Source organism: Pleurodeles waltl, chromosome 2_2, assembly GCF_031143425.1.
Source record: "Pleurodeles waltl isolate 20211129_DDA chromosome 2_2, aPleWal1.hap1.20221129, whole genome shotgun sequence".
NCBI lineage: Eukaryota > Metazoa > Chordata > Amphibia > Caudata > Salamandridae > Pleurodeles > Pleurodeles waltl.
This window is the reverse complement of record NC_090439.1, coordinates 213,590,341-213,612,342: the sequence shown is the minus strand read 5'-3', so window position 1 is coordinate 213,612,342 and position 22,002 is coordinate 213,590,341. Positions and strand designations below refer to the sequence as shown.

At 42.7% G+C, this 22,002-nt stretch overlaps 1 protein-coding gene across 1 annotated transcript in view; it reads right to left on the bottom strand.

The window, feature by feature from the left end:
- The window catches only part of DNAH5 (dynein axonemal heavy chain 5), a 4,110,061-nt gene that overhangs the window by 641,313 nt on the left and 3,446,746 nt on the right, over positions 1–22,002 (bottom strand). Inside the window, exon 59 of the mRNA XM_069219645.1 lies at positions 21,174–21,377. Within this exon, the coding sequence (XP_069075746.1) occupies positions 21,174–21,377 (204 nt within the window). The remainder of the gene's footprint in view (positions 1–21,173; positions 21,378–22,002) is intronic.

The following is a 22,002-nucleotide window of genomic DNA, read 5'->3' as shown; positions in this document are numbered from 1 at the left end:
CAATCTGTTCCAAATCAGTAAATAACTCTTTATCCACAGTTCTCATTAAAAAATAACATCCAATAGTAGAACAACACTCTTATACATAGACATCCATTAACAGCGTATCTCAACACCAACTAACAAATACCAGTGCAGCACACTGTGACGTCAGTCTCACTCCTCGCAGCAGCTTTCTGACCCACTCTGACTCTTACTCAAATGAAACCTTGACCAGTGGGGAATCACCCAGATTGGTGTTGCTTCTACCTGTGCACTAGGAATTCACCACAGCAATCACACCTCACTCGAACCACGGTCTTTAGAGACTAAGACTGGGTTTAAGCAAATCTAAAATGAGTCACCTTAACTCCCTGGTCCAGTAACTAACCATCCGACAAGCTACCATCTTACAGGAGTGTTCATGGAAGTGTAAAGTAGTTTCCAACTGAAGGATCTTGATAGCGGACTAGTGAGCAAAGGGCTTAGCAACAGACTTACAATTTAAAGTTTTGTGAAGCCCATTTAGCCACATGATGAGGACCAGGAATCAATATAGAGAGTTTAGAAGGTTTTTGTAAATAAGTAATTACTCCAATATAGGTGCACATCAAAATCAAATTACAAAGATGCAGAATCATAACCGGCAGACTGAAATGATAGGATAAATTCAGTCTCAATAACATAAGGCATACAGAAACTACAATCAGATACAGATACTAAGAAACAGGAATTGGCATTCCTTAAAGGAATTTTGATTGCTCCTCCTAAACATGACCAAATCTAAGCTCATCTAATTCAGTTCTAAACTAAAATGGTAAAATACAGTATAAAGTATCAAAGATTTCGGGAATGAAGCAAGGTAGGTATCAGCATCCTAAAGACTCTAGTAAAGGTGTTCTTTAAAAAAAGGGAAATCAGTGTTAGCATAAAGCTACACATTCAAAGGACATGGGGAAATGGAGAGGTCTGTACCCCTAAAAGCCCAAAGGAATCTGCCATAACTTTAACAGGGTGAACACTAACTCAAAGTGGAAAGCTCCATGAGCATCCATGTCTCTAAACACATCACTAATAACACAATTATTTCTCTTTCCCACAAGGTGCACCTGCAACACTGGTTGCCTTTTCCCAACCCACAGAACTCGAACAACCAGGTAAACTTTGAGCATCTTTGTTCCAGATATGCAATGAATAGGAGGCTTCTTCTGCTTATTACATCATCCAGTCTTTGCCAACATTTCTCTTCTCAGGTCCCTCTATCTCTAATACACAATAATCCTTCTCTAACTAAGAAATCACAAATGCACACCTGCAGAAGAAGGCATGCAGAGCTTGGAAAAATACAGCTCATGTTGAAATAAAGGCCTAGTTGGGCTAACTTTAATAAACCATAGTCAGTGTGCACCTTTAACACATAATTATAGTAGGTGCAAGCATAATGTCAGGATAAATGTAAAACATGGATTAATGAATACATGGTTACATGTGCATTCAATAAACGCAATATATCAAAATGCAAATATAATTGTGAATGAGAACTACAAATCTTCATTACACACACATACATAAAGCTCTAATTCTTATAGTGAATACACCTTCAAATATTTGTTTTAATACTTCATCTTACAGTAATAAAGATAAGGCACATACAGTATATGATGTTGGATACATATGTGTATTACTTCTGTAACGGGTAGAGGTGAAGCCAAAATGACACTGCTCCACAATGATGCTATTATTTTCATCTGACGAGGCCTCAGGCCATGGACTGTGATGGTTGCAGAAGGGTCTACTAAGCTGTCAGGTTCCACCCACGTTTTCATGTGTTCCCCAAGCTGCGTTTGCTTTGGGGACGTCGTGCTGAGCCAGAGCTTTTTGTGTGGGTGTTTGCATGTTTTTTCCATTGGCTGTCCATAAGTGGGTTACAGACGCAAGTGAAGGTAAAAATTAAGTATACTGCAACACGACCCTTCACCTTTTCACAGTGAGTACTCACTTTTTTTGTCTGGGCCCGTTTTCAACTTATTTCCCTTTGGATAGTTGGGCCTCTATCCTAACTAGATCTGCTGCTAGCTCTCCCCCAGAAGTGACGTTTGATATTTTGCACAAGGGACAGCCTCCCCTCATGTGGATGTATGGAAGCTGCTTGTGACTCTGTGGCAAAAAGGACATCAAAGAGGGTGAGCTCACGGGCTCACCTCAACCTCTCAAGAGATCGTCAAGCTGTCCATTACTGACTCAATGCAGGAGGGGCTAAGCAGCACCCTCTCGATAGTGCAGGGCTGCTGGAAAGTGCCATCTTACCTGCCAGATCTTTGTGTAATGTAACTGTTGTGCACAAGTAACACGCACGAATACCTTAGGGTAAAGCTTGTGTTACAAATCTGCAAAAAATAAATAAAAAAATATGCACATCTTTAATAGTCTTAAAAATATGTTAAGTGTCTGCTCGCTAGTGTGTATGTACCTCCTCTAATTCTGCCTCCTTCATACCACAGCTTCCCCCATTCATTTTCGTACCATCTCCGTCCTTATCCCGATTCAGCCTGTCCATGTCATCTACCATTCTTTTTTCTTCAAAACCCATTAACGAACTGACGCCTTTTCTCACTGCTCCGTCATTTCTCTAGTTTTCCAGTAAATGATCTCTGTGCAATATCCATGCATTATCTCTTCCCGCCTTTATTACCTTGAGTCTTCGTACGTAGTCCTTTATGCAGCTAGAACGTGACCCAAAGGCATAAAGGCATTTCACATAAGCAGCAACTACATTATACAATTTTAGCATAGGGAGATTAAATGATTTGCCCAATATAACTGGATGCTGACCAGAGGCCGGGACCTGAACATGTGACTTAATCTAAACAAGCATGTAACAGTGTAGTAGAGATCCTGAGGCAGTAGCATGGTTGATTGTAGTTTAAACAATACTTCAATACTGGCTTGCTACTATAAAGTACATAACCCCCGTTCTTAATGTTATTTGAAGATAGGATGTTTTCAGTTTTTAGGGATATTGAATACACATATAAGACAAAAGTGCGGTTCTCTTTGTCATAGCTGCACTTTGAACAGGAGGGGTAGGAGGAGAAGGACGCCATCTTGCATACTTCTTGCACGCTTCATGCATGCCTCATACTGCTGCCTCGTACTGCCGCCTGTCACTCAGTTTGGTGACTCAGCCCTATATGGGCCCGGCCCTTGGCTGCCCCCAGGTTCCTTGCTGCTTTGTTTATCTGGCCCTGGCCCGCCTACGGGCCTTTCTACTGTGGTGCAGCAGTAAAGGCAGCAGACGAGTTATTTCAGCGGCGCTGGCGGCACCGGCGACCAGGGTCACGCATGCACATAGTGTATGTTGTGCACAAGCACTGAGGGCAGGAGGGCACAGAGTTACCTTGGCCCCATCTTTGCCCCTCATTTAGTAATATAATATCATATAATATAATACTTCAAAAAGCTGAGAGAACTCTGAGAGGACCCTGATATCATTACTGACGTCGACATCGTCATCTGAATCAACTTAATCCTGGTCAGGCAGCTTCACTGCTGGTGCGCTGTTGGAGCAGCTGGGCAGCACAATAAGGTGCAAGGAGTGATTGAAGAGTGATTTGAGGTACAGCAAACAGGGGGCGATGGTTTAGTTACTGCCATATTGTGGTTGAGCCCTGAGCCTACGGAGGTAGCCCAGCTAGGTTTGGGTGCAGATTGTGGGCCAGGTGAGCTCCCCCTCCCTTATCCTGCTCCTCATACCCATACCTACATTTTGACCTTGATCTCGCCCCACCTTCCTGGTGTGGTGCCTGCGATTCCAACAACCTTGCCCGGTTTTAAGTATCTTATCTGGAAGTTGCTAAAAGAGTTAAAGTGCACATGGTGTACAAGGTGCACATGCACTGAGGGCAGGAGGGCACGGAGTTTACTTGGCCCCTCTCTTTGGCCCTCATTTAGTAATATAATGTAATGTAATATAATATAATATAATATAATATAATACTTCAAAAAGCTGAGAGAACTCTGAAAAGACCCAGATATCATTATTGACGACGACATAAGGCACAGTCACTGCTGTTGCGTTGTTGGAGCAGCTGAGAAGCGCAAGGAGATGCAAGAAGTGATTGAATGGTGATAAGAGGTACAGCAGATAGGGCGTGGTGGTTTAGTTACTGCCATAGTGTGGTTGAGCCTTGTGCCTGCAGAGGTGGCCTAGCTAGATCTGGGTGCAAGGAGTGATTGAAGAGTGAATTGAGGTACAGCAAACAGGGGGCGATGGTTTAGTTACTGCCATATTGTGGTTGAGCCCTAAGCCTACAGAGGTAGACAGCTAAGTTTGGGTGCAGATTGTGGGCCAGGTGACCCCCCCCTATTTTCCTGCTCCTCATACCATACCTACATTTTGAACTTGACCTTGCCCCACCTTCCTGGTCAGTGATTCCAAAAACCTTGTCCGGTTTTAGGTATCTAATCTGGAAGTTGTCAAAAGAGCTAAAGCTGAGTATTAGAACTGCCCAGTTAAAGAGGCAAGCGGTCCCAGGGGTTATACAGGTGAATGTGGTAACGGTTTGTCCAGCTTGTTCTTCCTTTTTGTGCGTCTGGAGCTAAAAATGACATTGAGGAAACTTCAATCTAGAAGTCAGATTGGTGATTTTAACTCATGTATTAGTTTATTGAAATTTAAAAAAATCCATCTGTTGCAGGAAGTCGCAATTTTCCTATCTGAAGTCCTATACTTCCATCACAAGCTTCCTATTAACAAGCAATAAAGATGGAGAAGGAATGTTGACAGGTATGAGAAGGGATCAAGTTGTTAGTCCTGTCTCTGACCTTCTTCCCTCACAATGTTCCGGTAAATGTGAGTAAGTTCAAGCTGTTCAAATTCCTCCTCCATTACTTAAATCTGCCCCACAGTGTGGTCCCTCTGGTCCTTCCAGTTCAGCAGGGGGGGGAAGGGTGTCTAATCCTGGCAGTGATCAAGAGTTGGGTTCTGCAGAGCTGGAGGCTGTCTCGCCCGTCCTTCCGCCAAATAGTTGCTCTGACTTCATCCCCGTAAATAGTTTGCCTAAAAATCAGGAGCTGGACATAAGTGGCTTCCAGGGTAATCCCTTGGACTGCCTGTGTGGTCAAGACCAAGACCCAGTTCTATTAAATTTTCCTGGCTGGGTAAATTCTACTGGGCCCTATGCTGAGGCACATGGGGAGGGCCCCTTCATGTTTGAGGATTATACCTTGCCTGATGTTGGTGCCATAAATGATACGAACCTGTAGAGGGCCTGAAATCGTTTGCCGCTTTGGGAGAGGGTGAGTTGGTCAGGCCTCGCAGGCCATGCAGCGTTTACCCAGCAACCCATCCCTGTCGGCATTATATTGTAGCACTCCCACTCTAAGACATCCCTCGCTCTTTCTGAATTCATCATACTCACTGAACTCCACGAACTCCATGAATGTATTTGTGATTCTGTCACTTTTAAAGGCTCACAAGAAATTGCACAGCAACCTAGTATGGATGGGGAGGATTGGGGGATGCTTTAATCTGAAATCATGTTCTGTATTGAGAAAGTACTGATGTCTATTTTACTTTTGCTGGAAAGATCAGTTTGGGGGTACAACACCTGACCTCGGGTTTGGGTCATTTGCAAGGCCAAAAGGTAAGAGACAAAATTTGCAGGCTACACAATTTAAGAACGCGGACAGTGGAGGGGAGGGGGGATGTCAAAAGTAACTGGCACACTGGGTAAGCCCCTGGGGGGTAGCGGAGTTTCCCCCAAAAACAGTTAATGAAAAAACAAGCATAAATTTGGAGGAGGATAATGTGTATCTGTTAAAATATATATATTTAAGAGATGTTATTAGGAAGAACTAAAGAACTAGAGGTTGGGGAAACATTTTACCTGTCTTCCCGATCTTTACCAGAGAAGTAGACTCCTCAGGTGGTGTTCAACCTCCTCCTTCTTGCTCTGGTGTGGCCTCTTCCCAAGGGCCTGTTAATGTGGCCCCCCCAGGGGAGGCTGGTTGACTCTGTGGGTCGTAAGGTGAAACTTCCAAAGGGAAAAGGTAAAAAGAAGTGGCACATTATGAAATGTAAGTCTAGAAAGTTAAGGTTTGCAAGTGCTCTTGTTGAACCGCCACTCCAGAGTCTCACTGAAACTCAGTATGGTTGAATGATGTCCTCCTTAATCTGAGCTCTGTGAGCTAGAAATTTGGCTTAAATGCTCTGTCAGGAAGTGGGGTCTGCTCTTATTAAGTTCATCCTCGAGTTCAATTATGGCTTTAATATGACACAGGATGATCATAAGAATGAGGTGGTTGGGGAGCTGAGGGTCGAGGTACATGGGTGTACCCTCCCCCCCCTCACCTCCCCAGATTTAGGTTCAGTCTAAAGAACATTTTTGCGGACGCCCATGTCTAGGGGCCAAAGTAAAATCTAGGAGTTCTCAAGAGGTGAGACAGGATCAAGCGCTGCCCCCTCTGGTTTACCTTCTGGGGATTACATCCATTCACCACAAACTAACAGCTCCTAGATCGCTCAGTGGTGAGGCAAAACCTTTCTTCCCCCACTATTGAATTCTTTTGTTGGCTCTGAGATAATTGCTGGTAAATCCATGGAGGGCAAGGAAGGTTATGGTCCAATTTCAAATATGTTGGACTTGTTTCTTTGTTCGATGGGGAACCAAGTTCTATGAATAGACAGTTCATTCTGCATTTGCTATGGGAAATTGAGGCTTTGAGAATGATCACAAATAAAGACACTAACACCGTTCACATAAGTCCATTTGCTATTTTCCTGAGTTTACAGTCTCATTTTACTCTATGATCACGGTGTCAATGATTTTAGAGAATGCTGTTGAACAAGAGTGGGATAGCAGGTACAGCTTAGAATTAAAATGTGTAATATCAGCTTTGTGTACCATAAAATACAGAACAGAAAAACAACATTATACATACCATTTCAAAATCATCAACATGTTAAGAATAAAATTGCGAATCCAGTAAAAAATTACAAGGTTATGCAACTTGTGTCACACAGTGTATACAGAGAAATCAAACTTATTAATTGTAGCAGCAAGCAATTTAACATTATTACTGTTAATCAAGTAACATTAGCATCAAATGACTGAGACCTGGGTTAATACTAGAAGACCCTAGCTTTTAAATACATTGCTATAATAGTTGTTGTAGTGCTTTTTTAATAAGCTCCTTACATTTTATAACCTTTAGGCATAAAACATTAATCTTGCCCTCAAGCTAATTAATAAAGCCTCCAGCCTACCTTAAAAATGTCACACATCGTCACCTTTTTGCAAGTAGTGCTTGCCAAATAAGTATATTATGAATAAGACTACGCAGTATTCACCTCACATTCAGCAAATAATGAGTCTCAATCACTTCTAATTTGGAGGATGGCTCATAGAGCCGTAGTTGCAATCTCTTGTAGGAGTTAACCGCACAAGGAGCCTCTCAATTGTCTTCTTGGTGTTTACTGCCAGCAGATAAGACAAGTTTAGTCTTGTCCTTCATCTCATGTATATTCAAACAATATTTTTTATTTGTGTTAAAAATACATAGAAATGCAGCCAGGATGTGTCTTTCTCCTGACAGTCACATAAGAATTTTATAGTGTCACAGGGAGACTTAGCCTTCACATATATAACAAACCACTCCCATAGAAAAGCCATGTGATATTCTATACCACAATGTACCATCCATTCCACCATCATATTTCTGCTTCTAAGTTAAGAGTCCATAATGTGTGTCCTCCTAAAATGCAGTCAATCTTTTCCCCTAAAGTATTGTATACAAATAATGGATACAGTCACAAAACAGGTCCAGCACGTAGACTGCATGCCTGTGCCAGGCTCATAAGGCCAGTTGTCCAATTTTTCAACAGGGCATCCCAGGCCATATCAGATTTGTAATGTTCTCACTGAATATGTTCTATCAGCCATTCCATAGCCAATATATTCCACAATGTCAAGTGTCACCGAGAGAAGGAATGGGACTCTTTTCTTCTCCTGTGTAACACCGCCAATTTTGCACACCCAGGCATTAAAAGATTATTGCCCAGTCTACGGTCTTGAGATCAAGTGCCCTTCGGGAGCAGACAACATTGGGGTATCCTGGAAAAGCTTCTGAGGGCAATCCAGCACCTATATTCAAGAACCTAGGAGAAGGTCTATGTAAGGGATGGCCAGCATCTGCCAAGAGAAGTTAGTACATCCCTAGGGTTAAAGCAGGGTTGTTTTTCTAGCTCCCCTACTGTTTAATTAGTTTATCTCTGTATTATCGCCGTTTCTTGCCGAAGTGACGTCGCATTCTCTAAGTCTCTGTGGCCAACAGCTGTGAAATATTTTATACGCTGATGATCTGCAATTGTTAAGTGACTCACAAGTAGGTCTACAAAGACTGATCAATAGGCTAGAAGAGTATTCAGCAAACAACCAGCTGAAAATCAATTAAAAAAAGACCAAAGTTATATCCTTAAACTGCCAAATTTCTAAACATGGGAAATGGCATTTCAATGAGTTCACAATCAATGAAACAGCAACATACACTTTTCTGGGTTTCAAACTGGTCTCAAGGGGGTCCTTTGCGGCACAAAAAAGGCCCTTATAGCCCAAGCAGATGCACAAATTTTGCCTTCTCTAATCTAAGGACAAACCTGTGGGGACATAACTTAAAGGCATTGATCACAGAGATAAAATCAAAATTGACCCCCACCTTATCTTATGGAGGGGAGATAATGTTAGGGGAGCACACCACCATACTGGAGAAGCTCATATTACGAACATTCAAACAGGTATTTTAGCTACTGAAGTTTGCTTCCCCCGCCCAAGTAAAACTCAATTTCTCTCTGATAAATCAATCATTAGCCAGACAAGGGGCTTTTGCTAGATCCTGTCATAGCTTAAGGAGAGCTCCTGAAGATACACTAGCACATCTTGCCTCAGTCAAAATGAACCTTGAAAGGGGAAAACCTCATTTTGCCAAGTACTTACAGAAAAGTATAGAGAATCTTGCTCTTCCAGACTTATGGTAACTGAACTTAAGTGATTCAAGAAAAACTTGAATAAATGTATCCAGCAGAAAAGCCACATGAAGGGTAAAAAGCTATTAGCAAAACAAGCCCATGGGTGGCTGGTGATGAATTCCTATGAAACATGCAAGGAACAACCCAACTTTGAGGCAACATTTTCTTTGACCACCAAGAAGGAACTCATGAAAATGCACTTTGGTCTCCCTACGTTTTTTAGAGTTCACACCCAATTGGCACATGAAGGTACAAATGAAGGGCAAACCGTGCCACTTCAGTCGAATTAAACACATACTTTGTTTATGTACTAAGCAGTGCTTAATTTGTAAATAAAAAGGTACTGGTGCCCTAAGCCCTCCTCTTAAACACGCGGCTAATGCAACTAAATGTGTGAACATGGAATACTGAGGCGGCGTAATCCTGAAGCCATCTCGGGCCTCTTCAATTCACATAAAGTCACTCCCTACCCTTCAGCTCACTCTTGCAGCTTTCTACTTTCTCCTTTTGTGACGCTTTTTCGTTTCTCCCTTCATCCGTCTTTCCCATATGTCTTTTGCTCGAACCAAATGCTTGAGGCAGAAGAATAAGCCCCTCAAAAATAAGTGCCGGTGCTCAGCACCGGAAACAACAAACACAAATTAAGCACTGGTCCTAAGCTATTAGCATATCAAAGGGCCCGGGTTGTGCAAAGAGTTTTTAGCCTTGGAAGTAAGAACCTACAGATCAGCGGCCATTGAAGCCTTAAGCCCTCAAAACCTTATGTTGAACGCTCGGCTGGTGCAGTATCTAGCAATTTTTTAACAACCAGGTAAAAGTAGTACCTGCGGTTTAAGCAGGGCATTGGTCATTGGGTACTGAAGGGCCTTATTTCCCACCATGGGCTGTTATGGGATGAATAAGTGAATCACTCTCCCCCTTCCTGACATTCTGTGATTTAGACCAACTTCTAGCATTCGGGCCTATGTGGCTCTGGATACGGTCATCTATGCTACTGTAAACTACTCAAATAGCCGGGCTGCTTGGGATAGAGTACAAGGAATATTGACCCCTATTCCGTGCACTTGGCACTGTGAACTACTTAGGTGGGCGGGCTGCTAGGGGTAGATCACGAGGAATATTGACCCCTATCCCAACCACTTAGGATGCATAGCTTCGGGCACTGGAGTATACGACATGGCTCTATTAGTCTAGGGAAAATGCTGTTTTTTAACTAAAGTAAGCTTTGTTCTCCATGTCTGCGCAATCCACTTTTCACAGGACCTGTTGTGCTTTGCTTTCCATATTTGTACAATGCACTTTTAAAACGACTTGCTGTGTTTTGTTAGGCTGCAATAGGCTTGGCTCCCTATTCTGTACTGTTAAATTTCAGTCCTTAGACGAGAGTACAGCCTAATGATTGCGGAACGCATATGTCTAATCTTGCCACATTTGTTGTCTTTTTATTGAATGTATGATTCTAGGAGTGCAGAATTGTTTATGTTTATGGTTTTAATAAACTAATTAACTAAAATTACTACTACTACTAAGTGCTTGCATTTCCAGATGCACTACTCTTTGATCTTCGGGAGGTAACCACTTTTCGCCCAACTGTCCATAACACTTCCATCCAGAAGAAGCTAAGTCCCAGACAAACTCTACTAGACCTGCAATTTATCGCACTCGGATTGCATTTTCTCCTTTAGTTGGAGGAATGAGGGCAGTGGTGGCCTGGTGTTTATTGGTGAAAAGTGGTGCTCACCCCTTTAACCAGAGGTCTTGTGAGCGCATATCCCCCCTGGGCATCCAGTCTCGTCTTCACTGCCATGACCCACACTGTATCGGTACACGCTGCTCTGTTGCCATTTCTTCTTTACCAAATAGCTGTGTGATCCTGTCCCTGTGTGAGAGCAGCACACTGGTTCCAGTACAGGGAATCTATATGGATGAAGTTTGTGGCTGTTTATCCCATAGCTGCTGCCCATCAGAACCTGTTGTTGGACCTCCTGTGTGGACACTAGTGTCACCCTCTTACGCTCAGTATGCCTAGAACTTGGGGTACCTATTCAGTATTATCAAGGAGCAGGCAGAATGAAAAGACACTGCAGGGACTGAGACACCGATGATATAGTTCATAACCTTCAGAAAAACTTACCAGACATTAAAAGAAATTATTATGGTCAAAGCGAAAAAGTGGCTCTGTGGAGAACAAAATAAGTTTTTTTGCTGTTTTCATGGTGGCCCTGATCCCTTCATGGGATTGTTAGTAACCCAAAAGCAATATTTATATGTCAATTACACATTGAATAGTGTTTTGCAGAGCTGAAGTAATTTGTCTTTCAATTCATTGCTGGTGCTTTGAACCAAGTTCACCTGCGTCACCTGTGGGTGGGAAAGAACCACTAGCAGCATTAGCTGTAACTTAAACAACAGTACCCTCTCTTCTTTTTGGTTGTGCTTTTTTCACCTTCTAGGCACTATACTCTAATCATTTTCCAACACTCTGTGCCTTTCACTCTAGAGTCAAAAGCTTTCCACTTTGCTTTATAGACCATGCTGTGTTATCAAACTAACAGAAGAAGGGCTCTCGCTCTTGTTTTCTCAAGGTCAAGTTAACTTGAGCCCTTGTATTAAATGTACCCAGGTGATGCATTTAACATGCATATAGATTACCAAAGCTGAAATGATGTAATTTTTTACATTATTAAGAGATGCTGTTTTTATAAGGCACGGTATCTCCACTTTGTGAGATAATTTAAACACATAACTGTCACTAGACAAAGATTATCCATAGCATTTTAAAGTACCAAAATCTATATTTACCACTTTGGTTAGTGACATTACTGGTTCACAAGAGTCATTCTTTGTAATTTGATCAAGTGACATCATTGGATATTTAAATCCTGAATTGTTTTTGTCTCCGTCGATACACTGCACATGTCGACAGGGGGCCACATGTGGGCCTGGAAGTCTTTGACAAACTCGTTAGCTTCATCCTGCCCAAACCGAACTTTCTAAACTCTATATTAAATTGTGGCCTTCAACACCCAGAGAGAGTCTGTTTAACAGCAATGCAGTCAATTACAAGGATAATGTTTAGCAAAGACTTGGACGATTTATAAGTTCCAAGATAAAATGTTCCAAGAGAGATCTTTTCACAAAGTGGTTAGTTCACTTGATGGCACCAAGAGAAATATCTAATCACTCCAGTCAGAGTGCCATGTGAGGCTCAATGATGACAGAATATCTTGAATGCTGCTCCCTACTATAGGTCCATAGGTGAGTTGTATGACATGTCGTCAGATAGTGTCGGGCCACTAGTATTAAAATCATTGTAATCGTCCAGTACCTATTCAGTATCAAAAATGAAATGAAAACAACACTTGTATGGATTTGAAGAGCCTTAAACCCATAACGATACAGTATAAGTGACCACTTCCCCGACTGGCAAAAATAACTATTAATGCACCGAAACTCTGAGGGTCACGGAGAATGGAAAAGTGGTGTCTCATCAACAAGCAAGTAGTTAAACGTCTAGATAGAGCATCTGAATATTATTTCGAGTAAAACAAGATTTCAGTGAAGAGCCGTTTGATATTGTGGGAGACATACAGGGCCACGATTATGGGTGTCATGATCACCCAGGAGATAGGGGAAAGATGGGAGAGACTTGGCAAGACTGACCACTTTAGAGGGACAGTGACACAGTTAAAGAGACAATATTATGCAGAGATTCCAAACCCCGAGGTAAAACGGCCATTGACCTAAAGAGGGCAGACTATCAGACAATAGCCAAAAACAGGGCAAGAACGTCCTAACTGGCAAAGCAGAAACGTATCTATGAAGAAGAGGCAAACAGGCAAACTCCTTGCATGGCTTGGTAGTAAAGAGAGAGATAGTATGACCATCAGAGAATTCAAGACAGATACTGGAGATCGGGAGCGGTGCAATAGCAGAGGAATTTCTCAAGCATTTGAACATGACTTTCACCTGCGTGCCCCTGAACAGTAAGTACCAGCCTCCATTAACAACTGTCCTATGAGAAGGTTGGGGTATTACTGCATGAAAGACCTATATGCATTTATTACAGTGAGATACGCTGGGTGAAACACGCACTCTGCTGTTATGGATAGAGAAGTCAAAGTTTAAATACCTGGGGGTCTGGATAACTAAACATCCAGATTCATACCATGAGGCAAACCTGGAACCCTTCCTTAAATGTCTGGAGCAGGATGTGAAACACTGGCAGTCACTACTGCTCTCTATGTTAGGAAAGGAGGCAATGTTTAAGATAGCGGCACTCCCAAGATTACTGTACATACTCCAGAACAACCCTTATAGGGTACCAGAGAGTTTTTTCACTAGGGTAGACACATTGGTACTAACACTGTTCTGGGCAGGAAGACAATCTTGGATAGCCATGAGAGTCCTTCAAAGGTCAAAATACGAAGGGGTATTGCCTTACCAAATGTACAGAAATATTATGATGCAGCACAATAAGTGTGGTGAATGTTTAGGCATACATGGACAGGGGTGCCCTGGCATTCAAACAAGACAGGGCAGGAATGGGGTGGCAAAACGCTACCTACATGCACTATATGAGGGAAAACTAACACCCGAAGTGTGCCTGGCGACGAGGATGGTAGTGGAAACTTCAAAGAAATTGACCAGGAAAATGGGATGGGGTCGCCGATTGACTCCAAAAACACCACTATGGTAGGACTCCAGACCGCAGTCTGTAGAAACTCTACAAGGAGTTAAGGGTTAGGACGCCATCGGCCTATCTACATTGGCAGATGTGTGGAATACAAACAGGGTAGTCCCTTCAGGAAAAATATCAAATGTCGGAAACACAGTGGCTACACTATGGTCAACTGCAACAGGTACTCAGGGAGTGTATGTCCTTAGAAGAAATAACAAAGGAAGAGTCCCAGTTAGAAAACAGACTCTGGGATGGGCGGGTAGATAAGAAACTTTTCTCCCTTATGTATGTATGGTACAGTGATGAGAAACACACAGGCTCCCCTTCTGAAGCTGCAGGGTAAATGGGAGCAGGACCTGGGGGAGTTAAATGAGGATGACTGGCGGGAAGCATTGGAATTCCCTGCAACAGTGGCAATAAAAGCAAGTTTCAGACTAATCCAGCTCAAGATCATGCACAGGGTATACTACACACGCACCCTGCTCTGCAAGGTTGTCAAACGGAAGTTCCAAACTGCCTGAAAGGCTATGGCTTAGTGGGCGCCTTTAAACACACAATGTGGAGCTGTGCCCCAACATACGAACATTCTAGGAAGTGGTAGGGAACTTGTTGGAGGAGGCAAAAGAGCTACCCATGGAACTGCAGCCCAAATTGGTACTACTGGGCGTGTGAGGCCCAGCAGACTATTCCCGTTACCAAAAACAGTCAGTACATTTATGTTGTACGAAAGCAAAGCAGGATATTACACAGAGATTGGAGTTCTGGGCTTCTCCCTACACACCAAAACTAGGAAGTGGGAATGGAATATTGGAAAAGGAGGTCTACAAACAGAGAGAGTGTATGAGGAAATTTGAGAAAATATGGGGGGGATGGGACACGAACATGGTTCGGAGGTGGGACAAGGAAGGCACTCCTTTCTATAAGTGAGGGGAGCCAGGACACCTTTGTCATTAGATTTACAGCACAGGAGCTGGGATGCTAGGAAGGAACCCTGATGGAGTGAAAAGTAGATACTTATATAGAGGCTATATTAGCGGGGACTAGTGTCTAACCATGGGGGAATGGGCAGTTTTCATACATGTAATGTTTACGCTCTCTGTTGAAATGGAAAATAATAGAAATATAAAAGAAAAAGAAGAACTCTCTATGGAGAGCCTGAGCCATAATGACACATTAACAAAACTATGTAAGTGGAACAGAGGTGACAGAACAATACCATGCTCTCACCCCAGTATTACAGTCACAATGGGTGCCCTGGCAAGGGAATACCACAGTCTTTATCAGTGTCCTATAATTCAGTCTGCTAACAAGCAGAACAGCGGGCTAATGCTTCACACTTCTGATGTGCCCCTCTCCCCTTGAAAAAGCTTTATTACACAATATCATCTTAACCACATTGACGTATTAGAGTGGTAAATCTAAAACATTATTTATGTAAAATATTACTCTTTGTACAATGCAAATAGTACTTAGCAGTTCACATAATGAGAAAAGAGAAAAAATACAGAGTTTAATGTTTTTAATACTTTAATTTTTTAAGAAAAGAACATAATTCATATTGATTATGATGCACTTAAATGTGGGTTTGTTTTTTCTGAACCAATTTCTAAACCATTTTTTCAGAAGAAGCAATACAATTTAATTAAATTTCAGTGGTGAACACAGGAGTGGGGAGAAAATATTACTGTTTGAGATGAGTACAGCACTATAATTCACCTTTAGACATTTATCCATATTTCATATGTCTAATTTTCGATACCTGATGAGCCGGATGATGAGGACATCGTACAGTGAACCAATCAACAATCTGAGAACTGTGTAATATTAGAATTCAGAGATTTGAATTATGAAAACTATTGGACAAAGTAAAATTGTGTGATTAATTGACCAATTAGGAACTGGGGGATAGAATGTGTGACTTTGAAATAATGCTGTGACAAAGAGGGAAAACGTCAGAGAGAGTGAGTTAGAGAGACGGATGGAGAGAGGTGTTAATGCGATTCGAGATTCTGTCATTGGGCTCATGCTCTTGAGAGCCTGATGTGATGCTGATCGATAGACCTGAGGACAAAGACTGACTTGTTGCTGATCCATACCGAGGATAGGTAGATATGAAAATGTGACTGAATATAACGTTGTGCCTTTTCTTTCTAGATACCAACTGCGCTGCATAAATAGGTTTTCTCTTAGCTAGATGTTTTTTCTAAATTCATGTTCTAAACTAATCTGGGTTAGGTGAGGGACCTACCCTAAGACATTGACAAACACAGAGACAAATGATTGACGGACTGATTTGCTGAACTCTGCTACTTATGTGGACTTATTCATTCCTGAATCTATTGTTGACTTATGCTATTGCTTTAGAATGTTCTCTGATGCAAGTTTTGATTAGGCTATGTTTTTGGCGCCTTTTACTGAATTAATACAGATTTGTTGACTCGAATAAAGTTTGAACTAATTGTTATTACTTAGTATTGTAACAAATAGGGAATAAAACTACTAAAACGTATAGTGAGTTGTGGTTATTCATGACTGGAGGGTCATGGGGTGTTATGTTCTTGATTCATTGCTGATGATGACTAATGTTTATTGAGTTGTGTATTAATTATTAGTGTAACAGCCATTAGCCTAGCTAGGATACTTCATACGAATCAAAAGGTTCATCGACCTATACGTGTCCCCTTGTAAGTTTTCTGACTAAGGACCAGGCGCGCTAACAGATCTCTCTTACAAAGGGGTGCTAGATCAGAGGTAAGGTGGAACATAGCAGAGGCAGAGACAGTAAATGGAAGTGTCTGTGATCCAGTACTGGAGGTGAGCTATATGAAAGGAGAAATGTTGCCTGATCACTAGGCTGTGGTAAGTATCATCCAGCCGCGCACAATGTTTAAGTAACTGGAATCCCTGCAGTGTATGTGATTGTGATATGTACTTGTAGGGAAAATATTTTCATCTTGACTTAGAAATACCAGGCACAGGTGGAACTGGGGAGAGCAGGGGTGCAGCTGTAGTTGGCTTTATACAATGCTGATAACGCGGAGGCAAAGAAGGACCTATCACTTACTATATGTATATTTTTATAGCCATACTCTGTCCTAGATTACTTATGTGATCCTACTTCAGTGCCACACCAGCACCACTTAGCACTTACCACTGCATGACACTGGCTGCGGGTTTGTGAGGCTCCACAAATGAACCCAATATAGTTTCAATACATTTTGTCCTGCCTATAAAGTTTAAAGACAGAAATCATAGACCCATGAATAACTAAAATAGTATTCTCTCAGAAGACGGGGGTGGGATAAGAGGGCAAGAAGGAGTTTGTGGGGAGAGAGGCATACATCAGAAAGAACACTGGTGAATGTACATATCTTGTTCTTCTAATCGGTACTCTTAGCTACAGAACGGAATATGAACCAACTAAGAAGGAGGGCTGAGTAAAAACACCCAAACTACACAAGAATATTTTAAAGCACAGTCATTCCAAATTGTGAATTATCTTCAAACTTCAAAGGAAGCATTCACATACCAGTGTTTTTAAAGAATAAATGCAATAATAGCTTGGTAGCAGCACAACTAATTGCCTATGCCAAAAGACCCGTGAACGTAGCTGTTTTTCATCAAGGAGATTAGTCACAAACCCCAATTAATAGGGTTTTCCTCAGCAAACTTTACATACATGCCACATTTTGCATCTTAATGACAAACATGTTAGCAATTCTGACATTCTTTGTATGAAAGGCATAAAGTCTTCAAGGGTCAAGACTATGGAACCTTTCTTCATTTTTACAGCCAAAGGGGAAGTTTTAAAAAACTTAGGAAGACACATGCTAAAAAAATAACGCTGTTATATAACCTAAAAAGGAGTATACCTAAGGTCTAAGCCTATGTTTAAGGAAAAAAGTTAAGGCAAAATAAGCTTTTCCACTCTCTTAGCGGATGTTATGAAAAGCAAAAAAGCTGTCTTAAAGGCCAAACCTTTTAAGTGACAATGGTGAAGGCATTGAAAAAAAAGAGCTCCATGTAAAAAGTAAATCTATTAGCAACCTGAGAACCACAAGGCACGCATGAGAGAAGCTTTTTCGTGATTTATCATTTGTCATATGAAGAAATCCGCCTTTGAATTCACACGAGATAGTCTAACTGGCCATTTCTTCTTTTAATAGACCACAACCACAGCTCTGCCTAATCTTTGCAGACTGTACAGATACCCACACCATCTCTCTTGTTGCTGAAAATGTTGTGGGTTTGTTGTCCATCAACACTTGAAATTGTTCCACATGAATTTAAGGAGAGGCATTGATAGACCCCGGTCCCCCATGGGCTGCAGCATGTTATTATGCCACCCATGGGAGCCCATGCAAACTGTGTCTGCAGGCCTGCCATTGCAGCCTGTGTGAAAAGGTGCATGCACCATTTCACTACTGGTCACTGCACCAGGTCACTGTAAGTCACCCCTATGGTCGGTCCTCCTAGCCCAGAGGGCCGGGTGCAGGTTCCTGTGTGTGAGGGCAACCCTTCATGAGCAGAGGTGCCCTTATGAACTCCAGATCCAATGCACTGGACTTCCTAAGTGTGGGCAAGCCATTCTACCCATGTACTGGACACAGGCCACTGCCTGTATTCAGCTACATAATGATACTTCAGAACCTAGGCATGTTTGGAATCAAACATGTCAGAATCATACCCCTATACTAATGTCAGTATTGGTGGCACGATTCCATGCACTCTGGGGACTCCTTAGAGGAACCTCCAGTATTGCTCCTACCAGTCAATCAAAGTTTGTGGGCAGCCCACGCTGCTACAGCCCCTCAGACAGGTTTCTGCCCTCCTGCTGCCTGATCAACTCACAACTCAAGGGGAAGGCAGAACAAAGTATTTCCTGTGGGAGAGGGAATGCAACACCCTCGCCCTTGGAAATAGGTGTTACATGGCTTGGGAGGGGTAGCCTCCCCAAGCCACCAACTTGCTTTGAAGGGCACATTTTGTATCCTTCTTGCATAATCCAGTTTGCACCAGTCCAGGGACCCCTGGTACCTGCTCTGGTGCGAAGCTACACAAAGCAAAAAAGAGTGACCACTCCCCTGACCATCACCACCCCAGGGGATATGCCCAGAACTCCTCCAGGGGGCCACTTGATTCTGCCATCAATCAGGGAGCATCTGGTTGGTCAGGAGAGGTGACTGACGTCAGTAACCCCCTCCCTCTAATAGGTCGTCACCCTGCAGAGTGACCAAACCCCCTGTTAGGGCTATTTAGGGACTCCCTGGCGGGTGGGTCTCTAGATTCAGTATGCAAGTCTCCACCAGGACTCCTCTGCATCGACCTCTTCTGCTCCTGGCCACCAGAACTGCTGCTGAACTTCACAGGAACCAAAGATGCCTGTAACTCCTGAGACGATTTTGCAGTGCAACATTGTTTCCCCATCTCCTTCCACCAATTGCAACATTTCCACAGATGTGCATCCTCTGGGGTCAGCAAGACATTAGCTGTACCAAAGAAGCAAGAAGGAATCTCCCTTAAAGTGAAGGAGTCACTCCCCTGCCTCCAGTCACCTAAGGCAACAACATCCGGCTGCTGTGATCTGCTCTCCACAGGAACTGCATGGATCCTCCAACACAGGTGGTGGTTCTGAGTGGTTCTCTTGGTCCTGTCTGCCTTCTGACCAACTTGGGAGATGATGAACCCTTGCCTCTCCTTGTAGGACAGAAACCGTGTGCACTGCAACTCTTGCAGCAACCAAGGCTTGTTGATTCTTATTCCTAGGGATCTTCAGGCTCCAAGTAGCCCCGGCCTACAGCCCTTCATCCTTGCAAGGACAGTCTCTCCTCTGTTGCTCCAGCGACGTGGGACTCCTCTCCAGGCGTGCTGGCTGGGCCTCACCCCAACCTACTGTGCCTGCTGCCAGTGGGTTGCCTGTGGGGGTAATGGCTGCCTTTGCTAGCTTTCCTGGCTGCTGAGGGTCAGCCCAGACTCCCCTCCAGGGGTCCAGTCCACTGGACTTTGCTGGTCCTCTGCTCCTCTTTTACCCAGATTTGCATTTGCCAAGGCTTGTTGGTGGTCCACCTGACGACTGACCCAACTGCGACCCAGCAAACGGCGTGAGACATCTGCTGCACAACTCCAAGGACCTCCCTGCAGCTCCTGGGCTCCACAACTGATCTTCCACCGTCAACCCAGATCTTCATCTACAGACGAGTGGGTAGTGGCTCCTGCCCCACCTGGACATTCCTGCTTGGACTGGACTCTGTCCCATTCTTTTGCAAGTCCTCTTCTTCTGGAATCCACCATGGGGTTCCACTGGACTGGTCCTGTTCTTGAAAAGTTCATTTTCCAAGTCCCCTTGTTAGTCTCTGGGAAGACCAGGTAGCTTACCTCTGCTCTCCTGGTTGCTGGGGGTCGTCTAGGTACTCACCATCGGGGATTCTTAAATCCTCCCAGCTCTCTCCTAATAAAGCCACATCCTTGGGAGGGGGAAATAGCTTGACATTCCACTATTTTAGTAAATGGGTCCTCCCCTCCCCCCCCCCTATATAGGGCCCTAGCTATTTTCTGCTATTTCTTGCTAATGCTTGTTGTTTTTCTAAGCTAATTCCTAATACTTATCAAGTATATATAGTGTGTACTTACCTCCAGTTGGGGGACCGGCTATGAGTAATCTAGTTCAGTGTTACTGTAATAAAGTACCTTTATTTATGCAACACTGTGTGGTTCCTTTCATGTGGCTTAAGTTACTGGGTGACTACTGTGATACTGCAAGTGCTTTATACTCCTCCTAGATAAGTCATCGCTGCTCACCACAGCTACCACTAGAGAGCCCTTGCTTCCTAGACACTGTCTCACTAACTAATAGGGCTATCTGGACCTGGTATAAGGCGCAAACACAAGAGTTGTCCACCACACACCAGGCCAGCTTCCTACACAACACTGCTAAATTCTCCCTCATGTATCTCTCCTTTGACTTATTCCAAACTTAATTTTACTTCTATGATCTCCTTAATCCCCTTGAACAGACTCTACCCACATCCATCTCTTCTTTACTAATTCCAAACCTCATCCTACTTTCATGATCTCCCAATTAACTTTCAGGATTCTTTTCTCTTCTATCCCTTCATTAGTCTATTAAATCCAACTATCAGACTCACATGTCCTTCGCTCAAATGAACTCATACCTCCCTATTCTAATAGTAATGTTATACTCATATTTCCCAATACTAATCTACCACTAATCATTTTGGGTTTCGGAGTAGTGTGCTAATCACTGAAAAGCACGTTCACGCCTCGTCAGGGGTAGTAAGCGCTATATAAATACAATTACAATTTACAGAGATGCATCTTTATGAACATGATTCAAAGGCTTAATAAAAAAAAATAATGAATAACCATTAGGAATTACAATCACAGAGTCAATTGCACCAAAATGAATTTTACACAGAAGCATTGTTTTGAGACAAAGTCATATTTCTTTACTTTCATTGTCATGTTTACCTTCAGGTTCTGTAAGATGTTTCCGGCAGTCATCAACTTCAAGGATTCTTGCCACGAAGGGGTAGTACAACCTTTCTCCTGGTCTACCTTCACTACATTTACTTTTCTCTGGAACAAAAGTAGCACGCAGTCCATAATACGCATAATAAGGTGAGGAGGCCGGCTCAGAGTTCGAACAGTGGCAATGTCAGATGGCTTGATTGTCTATGAAATAAGAGAGAGGAAGTATAAATGTGGAAGGTGTAATACAAAATGTATTGAACTATGGATCTAGTCACGAAAGGCAGCACAAAAAAGAACTTGGATCTTGTAACTTTACTCATACGTTAGGACTTCCAATATTTGTGGTATTCTGAAAGTAAAGCAAAACTATGAGAAAACTAGGGAAGTTGTAGTTTTTCATGTACACAAGAGTTTCTGTACATTAAGGAACATATTTGTCCCTGTGAACAAACCATTTCTCCTGCCGACAAGTGATGTGTCTGTGATCTCTTCCCCTTCCCATCTTAGAACACACTTACTGCTGACAATGATAGGAGTAAATTTCCAATTATTTTAAGGGATGGAAACTATGTGCATGGTAATGACGAAACCTAAGGGTTTTGAGAAGTTTGCTTTCTTTTACTGGGAAGACCTTAGACGAAATGCCCAGTAATCCGAACACATTCACTTTGTAAATTTATCACTTCCACTATGCCCGCAAAAAAGCCCATATGTTTGAATCCAATTTTTCAATCCAATTTTACCAGTACTGATTATGACAATCATGACTGGGACTTTAATGCATTTATTTGTGCACCTAGAACAAATTTTACAGCACAAATTGCTT